Raw genomic sequence first — 17,727 nt, forward strand, 5'->3', positions numbered from 1 at the left:
ACTTCTTCTGAAACATAACATAGTTCTGCCCTACATGGTGTGAAATGGAAGAAAAATATGTTTTTGTGGTGCCTTATTCATTTAAAACTTCTCTTGGTTTCCCATCTGACACAGGCTAGATAGTTCATAAGTATTTGTTGAATTTGTACTAAAATAAGGAAGTTATTGATACTTTAAACTATATATTATTTAAATTTTAACCAGCATCAATAAAGGGGAGTATCATATAAGGAGGAAAGAGTAATTTTAACCTGTAATTTTAAAGAATGTCTTATTTTAGAGAAAAAAAAGGTAAAATTTATGTTCTGTCTATTAAACTTACTTTTGTCATTAAGCTATAAATTCTAATGATCATCTACATGATTATCTTATTTCAAAGTTCTAAGATAATAGTAAACTAAAATTTTAATCAAAGATACAAGTTAGTGATGAAAATAAATATTATAGTTTTTGAAGTTTGTCTGCTTTTTATATTTTAGTTATCTTAATCATTTTTGTGTTTTTTCTCCCTTTCTATTTGTGTCATATGCCAGTAAGCCAAGTGCACCTCATTGCATCGAAAGGAAATGGTGAAAAGCATCTTACTATGGACGAAATAGAGAATTTCAGCCTCACTGTTAATCCATTGAGTGATAGACTTTCCCTCCTAAGCACCAGCAGTGAAACGATTCCAATGGTTGTATCTGACTTTGACCTCCCAGATCAGCAGATGGAAATACTTCAGAGCTCTGACTCCGGGTGTTCTCAGTCTTCTGCCGGGGACAACTTCAGTTATGAAGTTGATCCTGAAAATGTTAATGCTCATGAGGATTCTCTCATGACAAAGGCAAGCTCCCCAGATGATGACGTTCAGCAAGTCGTCTTTGACCTGATATGTAAAGTTGTAAGTGGCCTGGAAGCAGAATCCGCATCAGTTACATCTGAGTTAGAAATAGAATCCCTGCCATTAAAGAGCAGTGATTTAGATGCTGGTATAAAGGCCATGAAAAGTGACGATCAGGCCCCTCAACACAGTCAGCATGCTTTGCTGAGTGACGACAGCCCTCAGTTTCTGTCTGTGTCTGCAGAGGAAGGCTGTGAGTGCTTGGCCAATGGGATCTCCAGAAACAGCTCTTCTCCTTGCATTTCAGGAACAGCACAGACTCTCAATGATTCTTCTGTTTCCACAGAAACCAAATCTAGACAAAGGAGTCACAGTAGTATTCAGTTTAGCTTCAAAGAAAAGTTAGCAGAAAAGATCTCAGAGAAAGAAACAATTGTTAAGGAATCAGGTAAACAACCAGGTGCAAAACCCAAAGTAAAGCTTGCCAGAAAAAAGGATGAGGACAAAAAAAAAGCTGCAAATGAGAAACTGAAACAAACAAGTGTGTTCTTCAGTGACGGCCTGGACTTAGAGAATTGGTATAGCTGTGGTGAGGGTGAAATTTCTGAAATCGAGAGTGACTTGGGCTCTCCAGGATCACGGAAATCTCCCAATTTCAACATCCATCCTCTCTACCAACATGTGCTCCTGTATCTGCAGTTGTATGATTCATCAAGGACTCTGTATGCCTTTTCTGCCATCAAATCCATCTTGAAAACTAACCCCATTGCTTTTGTAAATGCCATTTCAACCACAAGTGTAAATAATGCATATACTCCTCAGCTGTCACTGCTTCAGAATCTATTGGCCAGACACCGAATCTCTGTTATGGGCAAAGACTTCTATAGTCACATTCCAGTGGACTCAAATCATAACTTCCGGAGTTCTATGTACATCGAAATTCTTATTTCTCTCTGCTTATATTACATACGTAGCCATTACCCAACTCATGTCAAGGTCACTACCCAAGACTTGATAGGCAATCGAAACATGCAAATGATGAGCATAGACATCTTGACTCTCCTCTTTACAGAGCTAGCAAAAGTAATAGAAAGCTCTGCAAAGGGTTTCCCTAGTTTTATCTCTGATATGCTATCTAAGTGCAAAGTTCAGAAAGTGATTCTTCATTGTTTGCTATCCTCTATCTTCAGTGTACAAAAATGGCACAGTGAAAAAATCGCAGGTAAGAACATGGTTGCTGTGGAAGAAGGCTTCTCGGAAGACAGTCTCATCAATTTCTCAGAGGATGAATTTGACAATGGCAGCACACTCCAGTCACAGCTTCTTAGGGTGCTTCAGAGGCTGATTGTTCTAGAACACCGGGTGATGACGATTCCTGAAGAGAATGAAGCAGGTTTTGATTTCGTTGTGTCTGATCTGGAACACATCAGTCCCCATCAGCCCATGACTTCTCTTCAGTATTTGCACGCTCAGCCCATCACTTGTCAAGGCATGTTCCTCTGTGCAGTGATCAGAGCTTTGCATCAGCACTGTGCATGTAAGATGCATCCACAGTGGATTGGCTTAATCACATCTACTCTGCCTTACATGGGAAAAGTTCTACAGAGAGTTGTGGTTTCTGTGACACTACAGCTGTGCAGGAATTTGGACAATCTAATTCAGCAGTACAAATATGAAACAGGATTATCTGATAGTAGGTAATGACTGATTTTAGCTTTGTTGTCATTTTGGACATTAATTCAGCAGTAAAAATACAAAACATGGTTATTTGATGGTAGTAAAGATTGATTTTTAACTTTGTTGTTAGTGACATTTTTCATAGATATGTCTCCTTAAATGTCACAATTTGAGTGAAACATAGAATGCAGCTCTGACAGAGCTGGTATTTAGCTGCATGCGGCCCTCAGTTTGATCCCTAGCACTGCCACAAAGAAACAAAAAGCGTTCTAGGAGTAAATGAAATAGTGGCTGTCAGTATGTTATAAATAGTAAGCCATTTTTAAAAATAAGAAAGTTCAGTTCAGCTCTAGTATTTTATTGAGTATCAATGAGATATATAGAATAGAGATGAAAGAAAACAGTTCTTTTTTCTTTCAAGCAAGAATTAAAGTTAAATTAGATGTTCTTTGGACTTAACTGAGCCAAAAAAAAAAAGTTTTTCCAGTCCAGTATATTATCTAAATACAAATAAATTTGCAGCTGAAGTGAATATAAATTTTAAAGTATTTTTCCCATCTAGTTTTGTTATTGGTTTCCCCAGTTTGGTTGTAAACTCTGTGTCTCAGCCATATTCAGAACTGATCTGTGAAGAATTAGGCAGATGTTTAGTAGACTGGTATCTGGTTCTCCTCTAAGAAAACCTCCATTGATGTGTTTGGCCTTCCCCAGTAGGGGGTTCACAGAGGCTTTATTTCTTTACTTTGTATATTGTTCTTTTTTTAAAAACACATATATTTTTTTAACTCATTATGTATACAATAGTTTCTCTGCATGTGTGCCTGCAGATCAGAAGAGGGCACCTCATTACAGACGGTTGTGAGCTACCATGTGGTTGCTGGGAATTGAACTCAGGGCCTTTGGAAGAGCAGGCAATGCTCTTAACCACTGAGCCATCTCTCCAGCCCTGTATATTGTTTTTAGCCAAACAGAACTCTGGTGCAGTTAGATCAGATCACTTACAGATTAGGAAATGGTAAGTCCCTGACGTTTTCTTTTTTTATTATTCATGTTTATTGAGTGCCTACTGTGTGTCTGGCATGTGCTGGGCACTTCCTAGTGGTAAACTGAAGTATGCTTTCACAGACCTTCTGTTTTATACATTTTTTCAGGCCTTTGTGGATAGCATCAGTTATTCCACCAGATATGATTCTTACTCTTTTGGAAGGGATCACAGCCATTATCCATTACTGCTTGTTGGATCCGACTACCCAGTATCATCAAGTAAGATTTCAGAGACATTTGTGGTCTTCTTAAAGATGTGCCTCACTCAGTAAGTAACTTTTTCCTCTGCTTGATAGCTCTTGGTCAATGTAGACCAGAAACACTTGTTTGAAGCTCGAAGTGGAATCCTCTCAATCCTTCACATGATCATGTCCTCTGTGACTCTGCTCTGGAGCATACTGCACCAGGCAGATGCTGCAGAAAAGATGACGGTCACTGCATCTGCATCTGTTACCACAATCAATCTGGGAGCCACAAAGGTTAGATGACCTAAACTTCATGTGTAGAGCACAAGTATCTGTTTGAGGACTTTCTTCACAATGAGTTGCTAACTTAGGTCGTGCATGTGATATTCCATGAACATCGAGTAGTGAACAGTTGTGTTACTTATTTTAAGGAATGTAAAACAGTAAGTTCTTTAGGCAAATATATAAAGTTGTGGAACTGTCACGGTCCAGTTTTCAGTTATGTCTTTTGTTACAGAAAATGTCTTTGTGTATGCATGCTCTTGCTCGTTTTTCCATCCCCAACCCTAATCAACCGCCAGTCCATTTTCTTTCCATATATATTTGATTCTTCTGGATCTTTCATAGGAGTGAGTTTATATACTATTTGTTCTTCTGGGTCTAGTATCTTTCATTAGATATGTTTTTGAAGTTCATTCTTATGTTTCCCTCTTAATACATCTTAAACTGGCATTTTACTACACACTGCCCCACCAAACACACACACTCCAGAAAATAGTTCAGCAGTATGTGCAGAGAATCCAAAATTTTATAGTCAAGCCTGGTATGGTAGCATATGCTAATAATCGTAGGCTCACAATAAGAGAATCTATGTTTGAGGCCAGCCTAAGCTTCCTAGCAAGTTCCAGGATAGCCTGTGTAACATAGTAAAGCACTATCTCAGAAGTTTCATAGTCTTTGACCTAATAAACTAATTTAGAAGTAAATTCTAAGGTAAAGTTACACACAATGTGTATTGCAGCTTCAATGGCAATGAAGCTGCTAAGTGATAATTAAAGTAATGGATAAATTTTTTAAACAAAACTGAACTTCATACTGTGTTTTCCTAGTATCTGATCAGAGTGGTAAGTTGTCATTTTTCGGACAAATAGGGTTTTTTTTTTCCTTTTAAATTTTGTTTTCTTTTAAAATTAAAATATTCATGAGGCAAGGACTTACTACGTAATAGCCCAGACTAGCTTTGAACTCCTCTCTCATCCTCCTATCTCAGCATGCACAACACTGAGTATATACTACCATGCCCAGTGACTGCTGCTAACACGAAGGTTTCTCTACTATTGTTGAAGTAAATGCTTTATCTAGTTATTAATGTTCATGTGTTTTATTTTACTTGTAAAATGCTTAAATTGTTTTAGAATTTAAGACAACAAATTCTGGAATTATTGGGACCCATTTCAATGAATCATGGTGTTCATTTCATGGCTGCCATCGCGTTTGTATGGAATGAAAGAAGACAGAACAAAACCCCTTCCCGAACCAAGGTATTATATTCATAAGTAAACATGTGGTACTTGGTAAAGCCATGCTTTTGTATTTCATTTTGTATGTGCTGATTTTTAAATTCTCCATTGGTTAAACTGGAAAAGTAAAAGCTTGTCTATAGCTCTTGATAATGACTTATTGTCTAAAGTTTTTGTTAAAACTTGGTATCAGCCAGGTGGTGGCGCACAGCTTTAATCCCAGCATTCAGGAGGCAGAGACGGGTGGATCTCTGTGAGTTCAAGGCCAGCCTGGTCTACAAGAGCTAGTTCCAGAACAGTCTCCAAAGCTACAGAGAAACCCTGTCTGGAAAAAACAAAAAATAAATAAATAACTTTAAAAAAAATTGGAATCAAGTGTGAAAGATTATATTTTAGGACTCGAAAACTAGCTCAATGCTGGAGCACTGGCCTTGCATGCACAAGGCCATACATTCAACCTCAGCAAGAAAAAAAAAGGTATTAGAGAGAAAAATAAGCTATGTTATCAAATTTGTCACTATATTTCAAATAGGAATTATAATATATATTTTTTAATCTAGTGACTTGGGGTAGAAAGCAAATATTGGAGAAAGATTTTTATCTTTTCTGTTGTTTTTCATTATCTGATGATGTCTTTTAAGTTGTTAATGTCTCTAAGTATAATTCCTATCTTGGTTTTGATTGGATAGCATGAGTGAAAATTTTTTTTACTTTGTAAGTTTTAAATCAGGAAGGGTGTTTTATATTGGAAATAAATCATAGTATATTAGAGTAATAATGCAATAGCATTTACTCTCATGCAGAATGCATGATTGGTGTACTTACAAGTCTCTGACTTGTCATTTCTTTCAGATTCCACATTACATATGTATTGACATTCCTGAAGTATGAAAAATAAACATTTCTGCCATTTTAAATTATTTTGCATATGAGCATTTAGTAGTAGATGCTATATGGAGGGAAAAGACAACTTAAAAAAATTTTTTTAAGTGATTGTATCTTAATTCTGTAACAAAAAGAAGTAAATACCTGAAGTGAATTATAACCTTAAAGATAAGAAATATACAGAAGGGAATTGTAAAAAAAAATAGGGTATGGTACTAGATATTTAATATCTTCTCCCAGAATAAACAAAATCATAGGAGGAGATAAATATTATAGAAATAGTACAAGAAATTCCTTAACAATCAAAGAAACAAATTTTAGTCCATGCTCATCACTGAAAAGATACCTACATAAAATTCAGTATGTTCTTTCAGAAACATTGTGGGTAAAGAGAAGATGCTAAAATAAAATCTTAAAAAGAGAAAAAAATTAAGAACTATCCCATTCAAAGGAATAATGTTAAGAAAACCTAGCAACATGGGGAACTTACGGGAAAGCAGTCTGAAGATATAGTTCCATAGACTTAGTCACTAGTCTGCAAGGCCATTAGTTCACTGAAGGATGACAAGGAGGAGACAGCACTTTGACCTTCCAGTCCCAGGCAGAGCCAAGAGAAACCTAAGCAAGAATGTCTGTAGGTGTGGGTGGAGTGCCACAGGGACTGAGAGGAAAAGGAAAATGTATGAGATTAATTACTTAAAATCTTAAATATGTGATTATAGAAAATTCACTGTCAGAACTTTTAGGAATGAATTTTTTCATGTGTGTGTCACACAAGTATGATACAAATCTGTTAAAATCAGCAGACAACCTCATGAATGAAGTTTTGATAAAAGAAGCAGATCAAAAACTTTGTAGTACCTCTGTGGTGTGGCGGGGGAGACAACATGGAACAAGAAGGAAACCGCAATAGTACAGTCAGGTCAGCCATGGGTAGTTATTTGAACCCGGGCACTGATCTAAGTGCAGTTGTGATAACTACTTTAAAAGATATGGAAAACTGTTTTAGACAGTTAACCTTTGTCTTCTGACTGAAATTTCAATTGTTGATACTGAATTTGAAAAAAGAAAAAACATGAAATAGCGAAAAATAGCACTCGATGAGAGTACAAAGTAACCAGCAGAATGGATTGGCTCCTCCTTTAAGGTACATGGTACTTAGAATAGGCCATGATATATTGGTTTTGGTTTCTATTTTCCCTGTGACTTGTCCTGTTTGATTGTGATATACTTTGTGTATGGATGCACACATGCCACAGTTGCACACATGTGCATGGTCAGAAGACAGCCTACACGAGTTGGTTCACTCTTTCCACTATTGTGAACCCTGTGGATTGAACTCAGCTTGATGGCAAATACCTTTATGCATTGAGTCATCTTGCTAGCCCTGATTTTTGATTTTTATTAAGATTCATGTATTGATTTTAGAAGTTAAATTTTATCACAAGTATTCAAGAGACATCTCTATATTAAGAAAGGGTCATAAAACTGTCTTCTGTGACTTCTCTTGAGATTTACATAGCAGCACTCCTGCATAGATACTGTGATGTGCTCTCCAGGTGATTCCCGCAGCCAGTGAAGAACAACTTTTGCTAGTAGAACTGGTTCGCTCCATCAGCGTCATGAGAGCAGAAACTGTTATGCAGACTGTGAAAGAAGTTTTAAAGCAGCCTCCAGCCATAGCCAAGGACAAGGTAAGAAAGCTTTGCTTTTGTTTAGAATTCAGTTTCAGTAGTGGAGAAAATTTTTGAATAGTAATTTCATTGTGGTTATCACACAGCACTCTTTTAATAAATAAAAAAAAACCTTGGAGTTCCTTGATAGTCTAATCATTCCTGTAGCCAGTTATGATTTTCTCTCCATGTGTAGATCAGAAGTGTCAGAAACTGTGGGACTAGATTCCTAGTAAGGATTTTCTGTCCATTAGAAGAACACAGAAGCCTCAGACTAAAATCTACTTTGTAGTTTCACAGCTTCCTTAATGCTTTCTTTTCCAGTGAGTTTTCAATTTTGTAAACTCCCAAAGTATTGCCATAATCACTGTTCCAAACAACATCATTTCTTGACCCTACATAAAACTGTACTTTGTGATTGTGAGGTCTGTGCTCCAAAGCTAGTGAAGAGAGGTGTCAGGATACTGGGAGGGTGAAGAGAGTGTAATGAACAGTAGACAGCATACTTTTATGTTAGGGAATATTATTTTAAGTTGTATTGCTTTTGTTTATGCTGTGTAACATTTGTTTAATGCTGTAAAGATGTGTTGCTTTTTTTTAATGCTGCACTTGTTTAATTCTGTGAGACTGTGATTCTTTGCTTATCTAAAACACCTGATGATCTAATAAAGCGTTGAATGGCCAAAAGCGAGGCAGGAGAAAGGACAGGTGGGGCTGACGGGCAGCGAGTATAAATAGGAGAAATCTGGGGAAAGGAGCAAGAGAAAAAGGAGAGGACGACGCTAGGGGTCAACCACCCAGCCAGCCATGGAGTGAGAGTGACAGCAAGATGTGCAGAAGAGGAGCCCGAGGCAGAGTGTAGCTGGGGCCATTTAAGTGTAGAAAAGCTGGCAAGAAATAAACCAAGCTAAGGTCAGGCATTCATAACAAAGAATAAGCCTCTGAATGTGATTTATTTGGGAGCTGGGTGGGCCCCCAAAAAGCAAAAGAGACTAAAAGATATGCACAACATTTTGGCACCCAATGTGAGACACCAACTGTTGTCCTTTTGAGAAAATTGTTTCTGCCTTTTAAGCCAAGACTGTCGTACCAGCAACTGCAGCTCTGCCAAGGCATCATCTTGCTTCACTGTAAAACTAATTTTCTTTTGTTTATAGAAACATCTTTCTCTGGAAGTCTGCATGCTTCAGTTTTTCTATGCTTATATACAAAGGTAAGATGCTGATGTAGACCTTTTTCTAATCAGTTGCCACCTGTACAGCTTCAGAAGCTACAAGGAAAAGCACTTGCGTTCTTTCCAAAAGTAGTGGGTTTGCTCTTGTTACTGTTGCTTCCTCTGAAGGGAAAGGAAGAAGCTCTACAGCAAAAATGGTGTGACTGTTAATCCTGGGCATGCTAATGAGGGAGCTGTGCAGATCCTGCACTCCAAAGATGTGAACAACATGTGGTTAAGAAATAGTGAACCTGCAGGCAACTGACAGCTTTCTCTTGAAATCATGTTCGCTGCCTCTAAACTACTATTTTGATTGGTAGAGGTGAATGCATAGCAATCCATTTTGGTTGCCTTTTTGAGAAAGAAAAAAATAGAGGGCTGGACATTTTGATCCATGCCTTTAATCCCAGCAAGCAGAGGCAGGCAGATCTCTATGAGCTTAAGGCCAGCCTAGTCTACATATTGAATTTCACGATAGCCAGAGACCCATAAATGAATAGAATAGAATAGAATAGAATAGAATAGAATAGAATAGAATAGAATAGAATAGACTAGAATAGAATAGAATAGAATAGAATAGAATAGAATAGAATAGAATAGAATAGAATAGAATAGAATAGATGCTTGCAATTATCTTCATGTTTGGTGTTCACTTTTGGTATTAGCTGACTCTGAACAAAAGCAGTATTCTAATACAATTCTTCCTTAAAAACTTAAATCCTAATCTTCCCTAATGGAACAACTGTATTAATTTGTGACTAACATCGGTAAGTCGGGGTTTTGATGTATTTAAATTGATGATGACTTAAAGCAAGACCCGCATGAAGTCTCTGCTTAGGTACAGGTGGGGTAAAGGTTGGGCTGAAGGCAGAGATCAAACTCAGTTTTTTGCAGGTGGGAGGCTGGTGTGCAGCACAGATGGACCATTGTTTAAAAGAATTAATGCAGTTATATTTTGTTTCTAACACTGTATGTGATAAGAGATCTCCATTGCAAATTTTAAATTAAGAAATTATATCAAGTATTTAAATGTGCTTCCTTTTCTTAGTAGAAAATAAAAATTTTTAAATTTCCATTCTTATTTTTTGGAATGGGGCGGGTTTCAAGACAGGGTTCTCTGTAGCTTTGGAGTCTGTCCTGGAACTAGCTCTTGTAGACCAGGCTGGCCACCAAGCTCAGCAAGATCCACCTGCCTCTGCCTTCCAAATGCTGGGATTAAAGGCGTGCGCCACCACCGCCAGGCAAATTTCCATTCTTTAATAGTCTATAAAAGTTTAAATGCATCAGATATCTTGGAACATGTGTTAAGGGTTATAAGAAGACACGAGAAGATTAAAGTTTACTGTGGTTTCTAACAAACTGATTTATATTTCAGAATTCCAGTGCCCAATTTAGTGGACAGTTGGACATCACTATTGGTTCTTCTAAAAGATTCTATACAGCTGAGTCTTCCAGCCCCAGGGCAGTTTCTTATACTTGGGTAAGTAATTCGTCTTAACAATTTTGAAAGGTTAGAAATATAGCTCGGTAGAAGAACAAATACTTATTATACAAAAGAACCTGAGTTCAGACTTCAGCGGCACACACACAAATACATCTCTATACATATGTGTACATACATACACATGCATACATGCGATTTTAATAAAGACATGATCCTCACTGTCCTGATTGCTGAAGAACATGTTTTGTGTGGCATGTCATCTGTGTATCTGTTCACAGGCATCTTGAGGTACAGATCCAGACATTTAAAGTCTGTAAGTGGAAGGAAATAGGAAGGAATAGAGTATGTTTAGACATATACAAGCTGCAGAACACAATACACAAAGATGAGAACCAGTCATCATTTGGGATCAGTAGGGAAACAGTGGGGAAAATGCAGGTGAGTCTGTACATGCTTAAAGGAACTTTGTAGAAAAGGTATGCTGAATCCTGCACATAAATAGTCTTGAAATTTGGGGGGTTTTTTTGTTGTTGTTTTTAGTATGTTTTTGTGTTCATTGGTGTTGTGGCTGCAGGTATGTCCGTGTGAAGGTGTCAGAAACTTTGGAGCTGGAGTTACAGGCAGCTGTGAGCTGCCATGTGGGTGCTGGGAATTGAACCAGGTCCTCTGGAAGAGCAGTCAGTGCTCTTAACTTCTGAGCCATCTCTCCAGCCCCCAGTCTTGGAGTTTCTAGATCTAGGCTAACAGATACCCATTTGTTTGATTATTTGGTAAATGCTAGTCACCTTGCCTTACTAACAGTAAGCATTGCCTTGTGTAGTGTTGTTTGGGAATTCATAATAGATCTGTAATAAAAACCTGGTAAGTGAACCACAGTGGTAAGAGTAAAAAGACTTTATTGAAGACAGGGAGGAAAGGGATATACTAAGACAAGCTGCATTATCTGGTTTGGTGATGGTGTGTCACAGGCAGAGAAATAGTAAAAAATTAGGGTGAGCAACAGGAGATGGGTGCTGCTTGGAAAGAAAGTTGAATTTTATTGGATAATGTCGGTAATGAGTGAGAGATTGGTATGACTGCAAACTGTAAAGAGAGGATGGTGCTCCTTATGATCAGGGAGCTAGGAATTTATTTCAGTGGGAGGTGAGAAGATGTGAACAACTGATATTGGCATTTAGAAAACAGGAAAAAGACAGGAAGGGAGCTAGACAAGGAGTTATCAGGAAATATAAAAAAACAGGTGTAGTCTGTGTGGCATCTAGAAACAAAGGTTAAGAAGATGGTGAGGAGTTGACTCAGTGAGTAAAGCACTTGAAATGACAGCATGAAGACCTGAGTTCTGATCCGCAGAACCTATATAAAGTCCAGTGCAATAGTGTCTATACCCTGTACCGCTACAGTGAGAGGAGAGGCAGAGGTGAGAATCCCTGGAGCTCCAGGGCCAGCTAGTGTTCTGCACACAGTGAACAATACTCCAAGTGGTAGAAGACAAGGACCCACAGCTGAGTTTGTCTTTCGAATGAACTCCACATGCTCATCATGGAGCACACATCTGTGCAAGTGAGTGCACATACACAGAAAAGATTGAGAGAGAGAGGTGGCACTTTTTGGAAGAAGTTGGAGTGATGAGGATTTGGTAAGAGGCTGGGTTGGAGATTAGAGAAGCACTGATACTTAGTAGCAAGAAGGGTAGAATGTTGTAAGTGTAGGTGGAGTGGAGAAGGAAGGGGACTTTTTTTTCAAAGATACTTGATCACAAGAAAAGAAAGAGAAATGAAAAGGAGGTAGAAGGAAGTGTATTTTAGACGATGACCTTTAATGCTAAGAAATATGTAAGGATGTTTAGTAAACAGGCTCTGAAGTTGTACCCTACCTGTGCTCAAATCTTAGCTCCTTTACTTAGATATGTGAACTTTAGGTAGGGTAGGTAATTTAACCTTTCCCTGGTAAAATGGAAACAGTGATGATGCCTATCTCACACGCTTGTTAAAAAGGATTAAAAGAGTTAATATTTATTAAATTCTTAGAACAGTGCCTGGCCATTAATCCATGTCATTGAAGTGGATAGTGATTCACTAAAAATTCTAGACATGAGGAGAATCATTTATAGCAATAGACTCAGGAGATACTTGGGATGTGAGCTGAAGAACAGAAAGTAGCAAGTAAGACTCATTATTATTACTGTTTAGTATCTTAGGCACAGATTCTCCTGCTGTTATTGCAAGACATATGGATTCCTTCCATTTGAAGGTTCTTAACAAATAATGATGCTCTTATTATCATTGTGTCTTTCCATACATAAATGTTAAGGACTAGAAAACATGTACTACAAGAAATTACACTTTTCCTTTAGACTGATAACTTTTTTTTTTTTTAAAATTGCTCCTACAGGGTTCTGAATGAGTTTATTATGAAAAATCCTAGTTTGGAAAATAAAAAAGACCAAAGAGACCTTCAGGTAAGGCATTCTGAATTCAAGGTTGCTATCTAAATTAAAAGTTAAAATTAGGAGATATCACAGAAGATAATTTATGATCCTTCTAACTACTCTATAAAAATCAAGATAGTCTATTATATAAAAATGGTGCCAGGGTGGTGGCTTAATGTCTATAATCTTAGGAAGATAGAGGTGGGAGGATCAGGATGCCAGTATCTGCAACATACATGAGTTTGAGGCCGGCCTGAGCTACACAAGATCATTTCTAGACAGGGTGAGGGAGTGGGGGAAGAACATGTATTAGAAAATATCTCTTGTCAGAACATAAAACACTTCAAAAGCCCATGACTCATTTGCATGTGTGTGTGCACAAACGATTCTTTGTTGTTTCTTTAGGACGTGACTCACAAAATTGTGGATGCTATTGGTGCAATTGCTGGTTCCTCTCTAGAGCAGACAACATGGCTCCGACGAAACCTAGAGGTTAAGGCTTCTCCTAAAATAATGGTGGATGGAACCAATTTGGAGTCTGATGTTGAAGGTATTGTGCTCCTTTCTCTTATTCTCTTGGCATATATTTATTAAACAGTGTTTTATTTTGATGGTAAGCTCATCCTTTTTTTCATTATTAAATAGCTTTTATCAGTGAGAAAATACTAATTATCTTTACCCATCTCTTCTCTTATTTAGATATGCTATCACCTGCAATGGAAACCTCAAACATTACTCCCTCTGTATATAGCGTCCATGCACTGACATTGCTTTCCGAGGTAAACATTATCAAGTGTTTTCAGATGCACACTGAAGCGAACAGTTAAATAATACATATCACTGAGAAATTCGGATCTACAGACTGAGTTCCAGGACAGCCATGGAAACACAAAGAAACCCTGTTTCTAAAAACAAAAATAAGGAAGGAAAGAAGAAATTCTCATAGAGAAGTTTTTAATTTCAGAAATTATTTTGTGCTTCTAGAAATCACTGGTATATATAATTACCAAGTATAGGACAATGTGGGGCAATGCCTGTGTATTTGTGTATGCGTGCACATACATGCACATACACCTATGCATGTGGAAGCCAGAGGTTGATTGTCAGCTGTCTCCTCTATCATTCTCCAGCTTTTACGTTTCAAACAACCTCTTCACTGACACATGAGAATGGCTGGCCAGAAAGCTTTGAGGATTTATCTCTCTGCCCTGCTAGCATTGGGGTTACAGATAGACTCCACCATTCCCACCTTGTGTGAGGGAGCTGACAATCCAAACTCAGGTCCTTACTTGTGCAGCACATACTTGACCTATTGAGTCTCCAGCTCCAGATAACAGGTTTGACCTTGACTATATAGTGATCTTAAGATACTGCTCTCTTGCCCCAGATATTTTTAATTTTTTGAGAACTCCAAACCAATTTCCATAGCGGCTAATTAGTTTATGTTCTGGCCATTTTTTAAAGATTTTCTGCTCTATTAAATGCCTATCACATCATAGCCCTACATACTTGCAGGCATTTGGTTTTTAATTTTTTGACAGTAGTCATTTGGACTGGGGTAAAGTGGAATCTTGGGGTACTTTTTATTTACATTTTATTTTGTTTTAATTTTGGGTTTTTTTTTTTTTTTTTTTCAAACAGGGTCTAATTCACTATGTTGACCAGGCTGGCCTTGAATTCAGAGATCTGTCTGTCTCTGCCTCTGGAGTGCTGGGATTGGTGTACACCACCACGCTCAGTCTGATTTGCATTTTTCTAATGGATAGATGTGCTGGGCACTTTGCCATGTATCTATAGGCCATTTATATGTGTTCATTTGCCCATGAATAGCTTTTAGAAACCTTTCTGTATGCTGACCTTTTGCTCTGGCAATTGTTTCTTTGGCGTGCAGAAGCTTTTTAATTTGCTACAAAATCATATTTGCTGATTCTTGCAGTTATTTGCTAAGCTATTGAAGTCCTATTCAGAAGGTAGTTACTGTGTCTAGTTCTTAATGTGTATTCTCTGTTTTCTTCTAGAAGTTTTAGCATTTCAACTTTTAACACTAAGATCTTCCCATTTTTAATTGATCTGGTTTCAGTCTTCTGTGACACCTATGTTTGGGTATGGGATTTTCCCAGTTCTACTTGTTAAAAAGAAAGTCTTTTTATTTTCACCTTTGGGTACCTTTTTCAAGAATCAGAATATTGTCAATGTCTGCGCTTGTTTATTAGTTTTCTATTCCGTTGGCCTACGTGTCTGTTCTTGTGCCCTTATCATACATTTTTGTTAGTATGACTCTGTAATACTGTTTGAAGTCAAGTATTGTTATACCTGCACCTTTCTTTTTTCTTTTTTTTTTCTTTTTTTTTTTTTTTGTTTTTTTGTTTTTCAAGACAGGGTTTCTCTGTAGCTTTGGAGCCTGTCCTGGAACTCCCTTTGTAGACCAGGCTGACCTCGAACTCACAGAGATCCGCCTGCCTCTGCCTCCTGAGTGCTGGGATTAAAGGCGTACGCCACCACCGCCCGGCCAGTATTCTGGATCTTCTATGTTTTACTGTGAATCTTAGGACTTTTTTTTTTTCTGTGAAGAATGACATTGATATTTTGATAGAGACTGCATTGAATCTGTAGAGCTTTGCGTGTTTGTGACCATTTTTTCAGTATTAACTCTGCCAGCCCATGAACACAGGCCGTCTTTCCATTTTCTAATGTCTCATTTAATTCTTTTCTTCGAAGCCTCATAGGTTTTGTTGTAGAGGTCCTTGATACCTTTGGTTAAGTTTATGCCTGTTTGTGGTATCTGTGTTTTTAAAAGCAGTTTTTAGATTTTTTTCATTGTGTGTACTCAATTATATATCGTACTGTGTTAAATAAGGACATTTTTAGATGAGTATATGTTGTGCTTTGAGACTATCCCTCTCCACTATCCCTTGTTCCCCCTTTCCTTTTTTGAGGAAGTTTTGTTTCTAGTTTCTTGTCATACATTCATGATTTTATGTATTTAATAAAGCCAAGGACTACAAATACTGGCTTAAATGCTTAATATGATTATCTCTATTTGCAACTGTTGTCCTGAAAATACATAACTTCATTGCTTTTTAATGGCTGTAAAACAATCTAGTGTTCATAGATGCCACATTTTCATTTTTTGTTCCTTCGTATTAGATACCTAGTTCCATAACTTTGCTACTGTCAGTTGTGCAGGTATCTCTGTTAGCTAGAAGTTCTTCAGGTAAATTCCATATGTTTGATTCCCCTATACCACATCTAGATATATGCAACAGAATAAAAGTCACTGCAGCGACACCCTCATGACAATTACACACATTCACCATAGCCAAACTATAGAATTAGCCTAAGTGCCCATCAATAGATGAATGGATAAAGGAAATGTTGTTCACATACACAGTGGAGTCTTTTTCAGACATAATGAAAATAATGTCATTTGTTTAAAAAAAATGGATGGCACTAGAGATTATTGTATTGAGTCTACTAAGCCATTGTCACAAAGACAGATGCCACATTGTCTCATGGGAGTTTAGGGCTAAAAAAATGAAACAATAAATTTAAAAAATGTGGAAGAGGAAAACAGGAAGCAGGATAAAGGTAATGGGGTAAATATGATCAAAGTATATTGTATGCATGTGTAGAAGTGCTGTAATGAAACCCATTATTTCTTACATGTAATATATAATAAATTAAAAAAGAGAAAAGGGAATTAAATAGGGGTAGAAGTTCAAAAGTTGTCAGAACCAAAATGAACTGTGAACTGAAGTTTGGCAGGGTGAATACACCTTGAGGATTCTCCAGGGCTGGTAGAATGTTTAGAACGTCCTCGCTGTAAAGCATAGAAATGTTGCAGCTCCAGGACCATATTGGTCTGGGCTGTCGTCAGACCCTGTATTAGCCACTCATCGCCTATCTTGGTGTCTAACCTAACATCCTTGTAACTTCCACATAAAACTTTTTGGAATGTATTACAGTCTAGCATCCAACAACCCCAAAACTAAAAATGTCTTCAGATAACATCTCAGAATTCTAAAAGAGTTTTCCACACTTTGCTGTGTAACTTTCCCCCAGCAAAGTGTGTGATAAGTGCCTTTGATTTATGGATTTTTGTGATATAATAGTTCATGAGAATGCCCACATAGAACATGCAATTCAGGACTCACCCCCCCACCCCACCCCCAGCATTCATGTTTCTGGCCCTTAGTCATTCAGATTTGGCTCAAGATTCTGTCTCCCCACCCATACTTTTAAAGTGTATATTTTAAGAAATATAAATGTTTTGTATCTGATTGCAGTGTGGAAGGGTGGAGGTAGTTAAGTATAAAGCATGTATAGCAAACAAACCCATTATAGTACCATACAGGTGTGAATGCTGAGTTTTAACAGAGGTTAGAAAAGATGACTGTATGACTGTTGGTTGACTGAACTAGGATTTACAAAGCCCAGCCTGATTAGCTTTGGAATTTTCTTAAGCTTCTTTTTAAGTCTGGGGAAGAGAATGCTGAGGTTCCCACTCACTATCACATAGAAGGTCCTGGACTATTTTTATACCTCTCTCCCTCAGTGTAGATTTTCCTCCTTTTAAGTAGCTTTGGTTTTCTTCCAAGTTGGAAATCAGTACACACCTCTGACCCCAATTTCAGCATGTAGATAAATTTGTTTCCTTTCTGTTTTGTAGGTATTGGCTCATCTTCTAGATATGGTCTTCTACAGTGATGAAAAAGAGCGTGTTATCCCTTTACTTGTAAACATTATGCATTATGTTGTACCCTACCTCCGAAATCACAGGTACCGTATGATTCCAATAGAATTCAGCTAATTCACACTCTGGTACAAAGTCTGCC

At 37.5% G+C, this 17,727-nt stretch overlaps 1 protein-coding gene across 8 annotated transcripts in view; it reads left to right on the forward strand.

Annotated features, from left to right (window-relative positions):
* The window catches only part of Dop1a (DOP1 leucine zipper like protein A), a 92,218-nt gene that overhangs the window by 60,985 nt on the left and 13,506 nt on the right, over nt 1-17,727 (forward strand). For all 8 annotated transcript variants that reach the window (XM_057768801.1, XM_057768799.1, XM_057768804.1 and 5 more), the window contains 11 exons: nt 534-2,520; nt 3,652-3,763; nt 3,841-4,023; nt 5,145-5,270; nt 7,694-7,828; nt 8,965-9,020; nt 10,396-10,500; nt 12,856-12,922; nt 13,298-13,442; nt 13,592-13,671; nt 17,562-17,671. In XM_057768801.1, coding sequence (XP_057624784.1) covers nt 534-2,520; nt 3,652-3,763; nt 3,841-4,023; nt 5,145-5,270; nt 7,694-7,828; nt 8,965-9,020; nt 10,396-10,500; nt 12,856-12,922; nt 13,298-13,442; nt 13,592-13,671; nt 17,562-17,671 — 3,106 coding nt within the window. The remainder of the gene's footprint in view (nt 1-533; nt 2,521-3,651; nt 3,764-3,840; nt 4,024-5,144; nt 5,271-7,693; nt 7,829-8,964; nt 9,021-10,395; nt 10,501-12,855; nt 12,923-13,297; nt 13,443-13,591; nt 13,672-17,561; nt 17,672-17,727) is intronic.

This window comes from Chionomys nivalis, chromosome 4, assembly GCF_950005125.1.
Source record: "Chionomys nivalis chromosome 4, mChiNiv1.1, whole genome shotgun sequence".
NCBI classification, from domain to species: Eukaryota; Metazoa; Chordata; class Mammalia; order Rodentia; family Cricetidae; genus Chionomys; species Chionomys nivalis.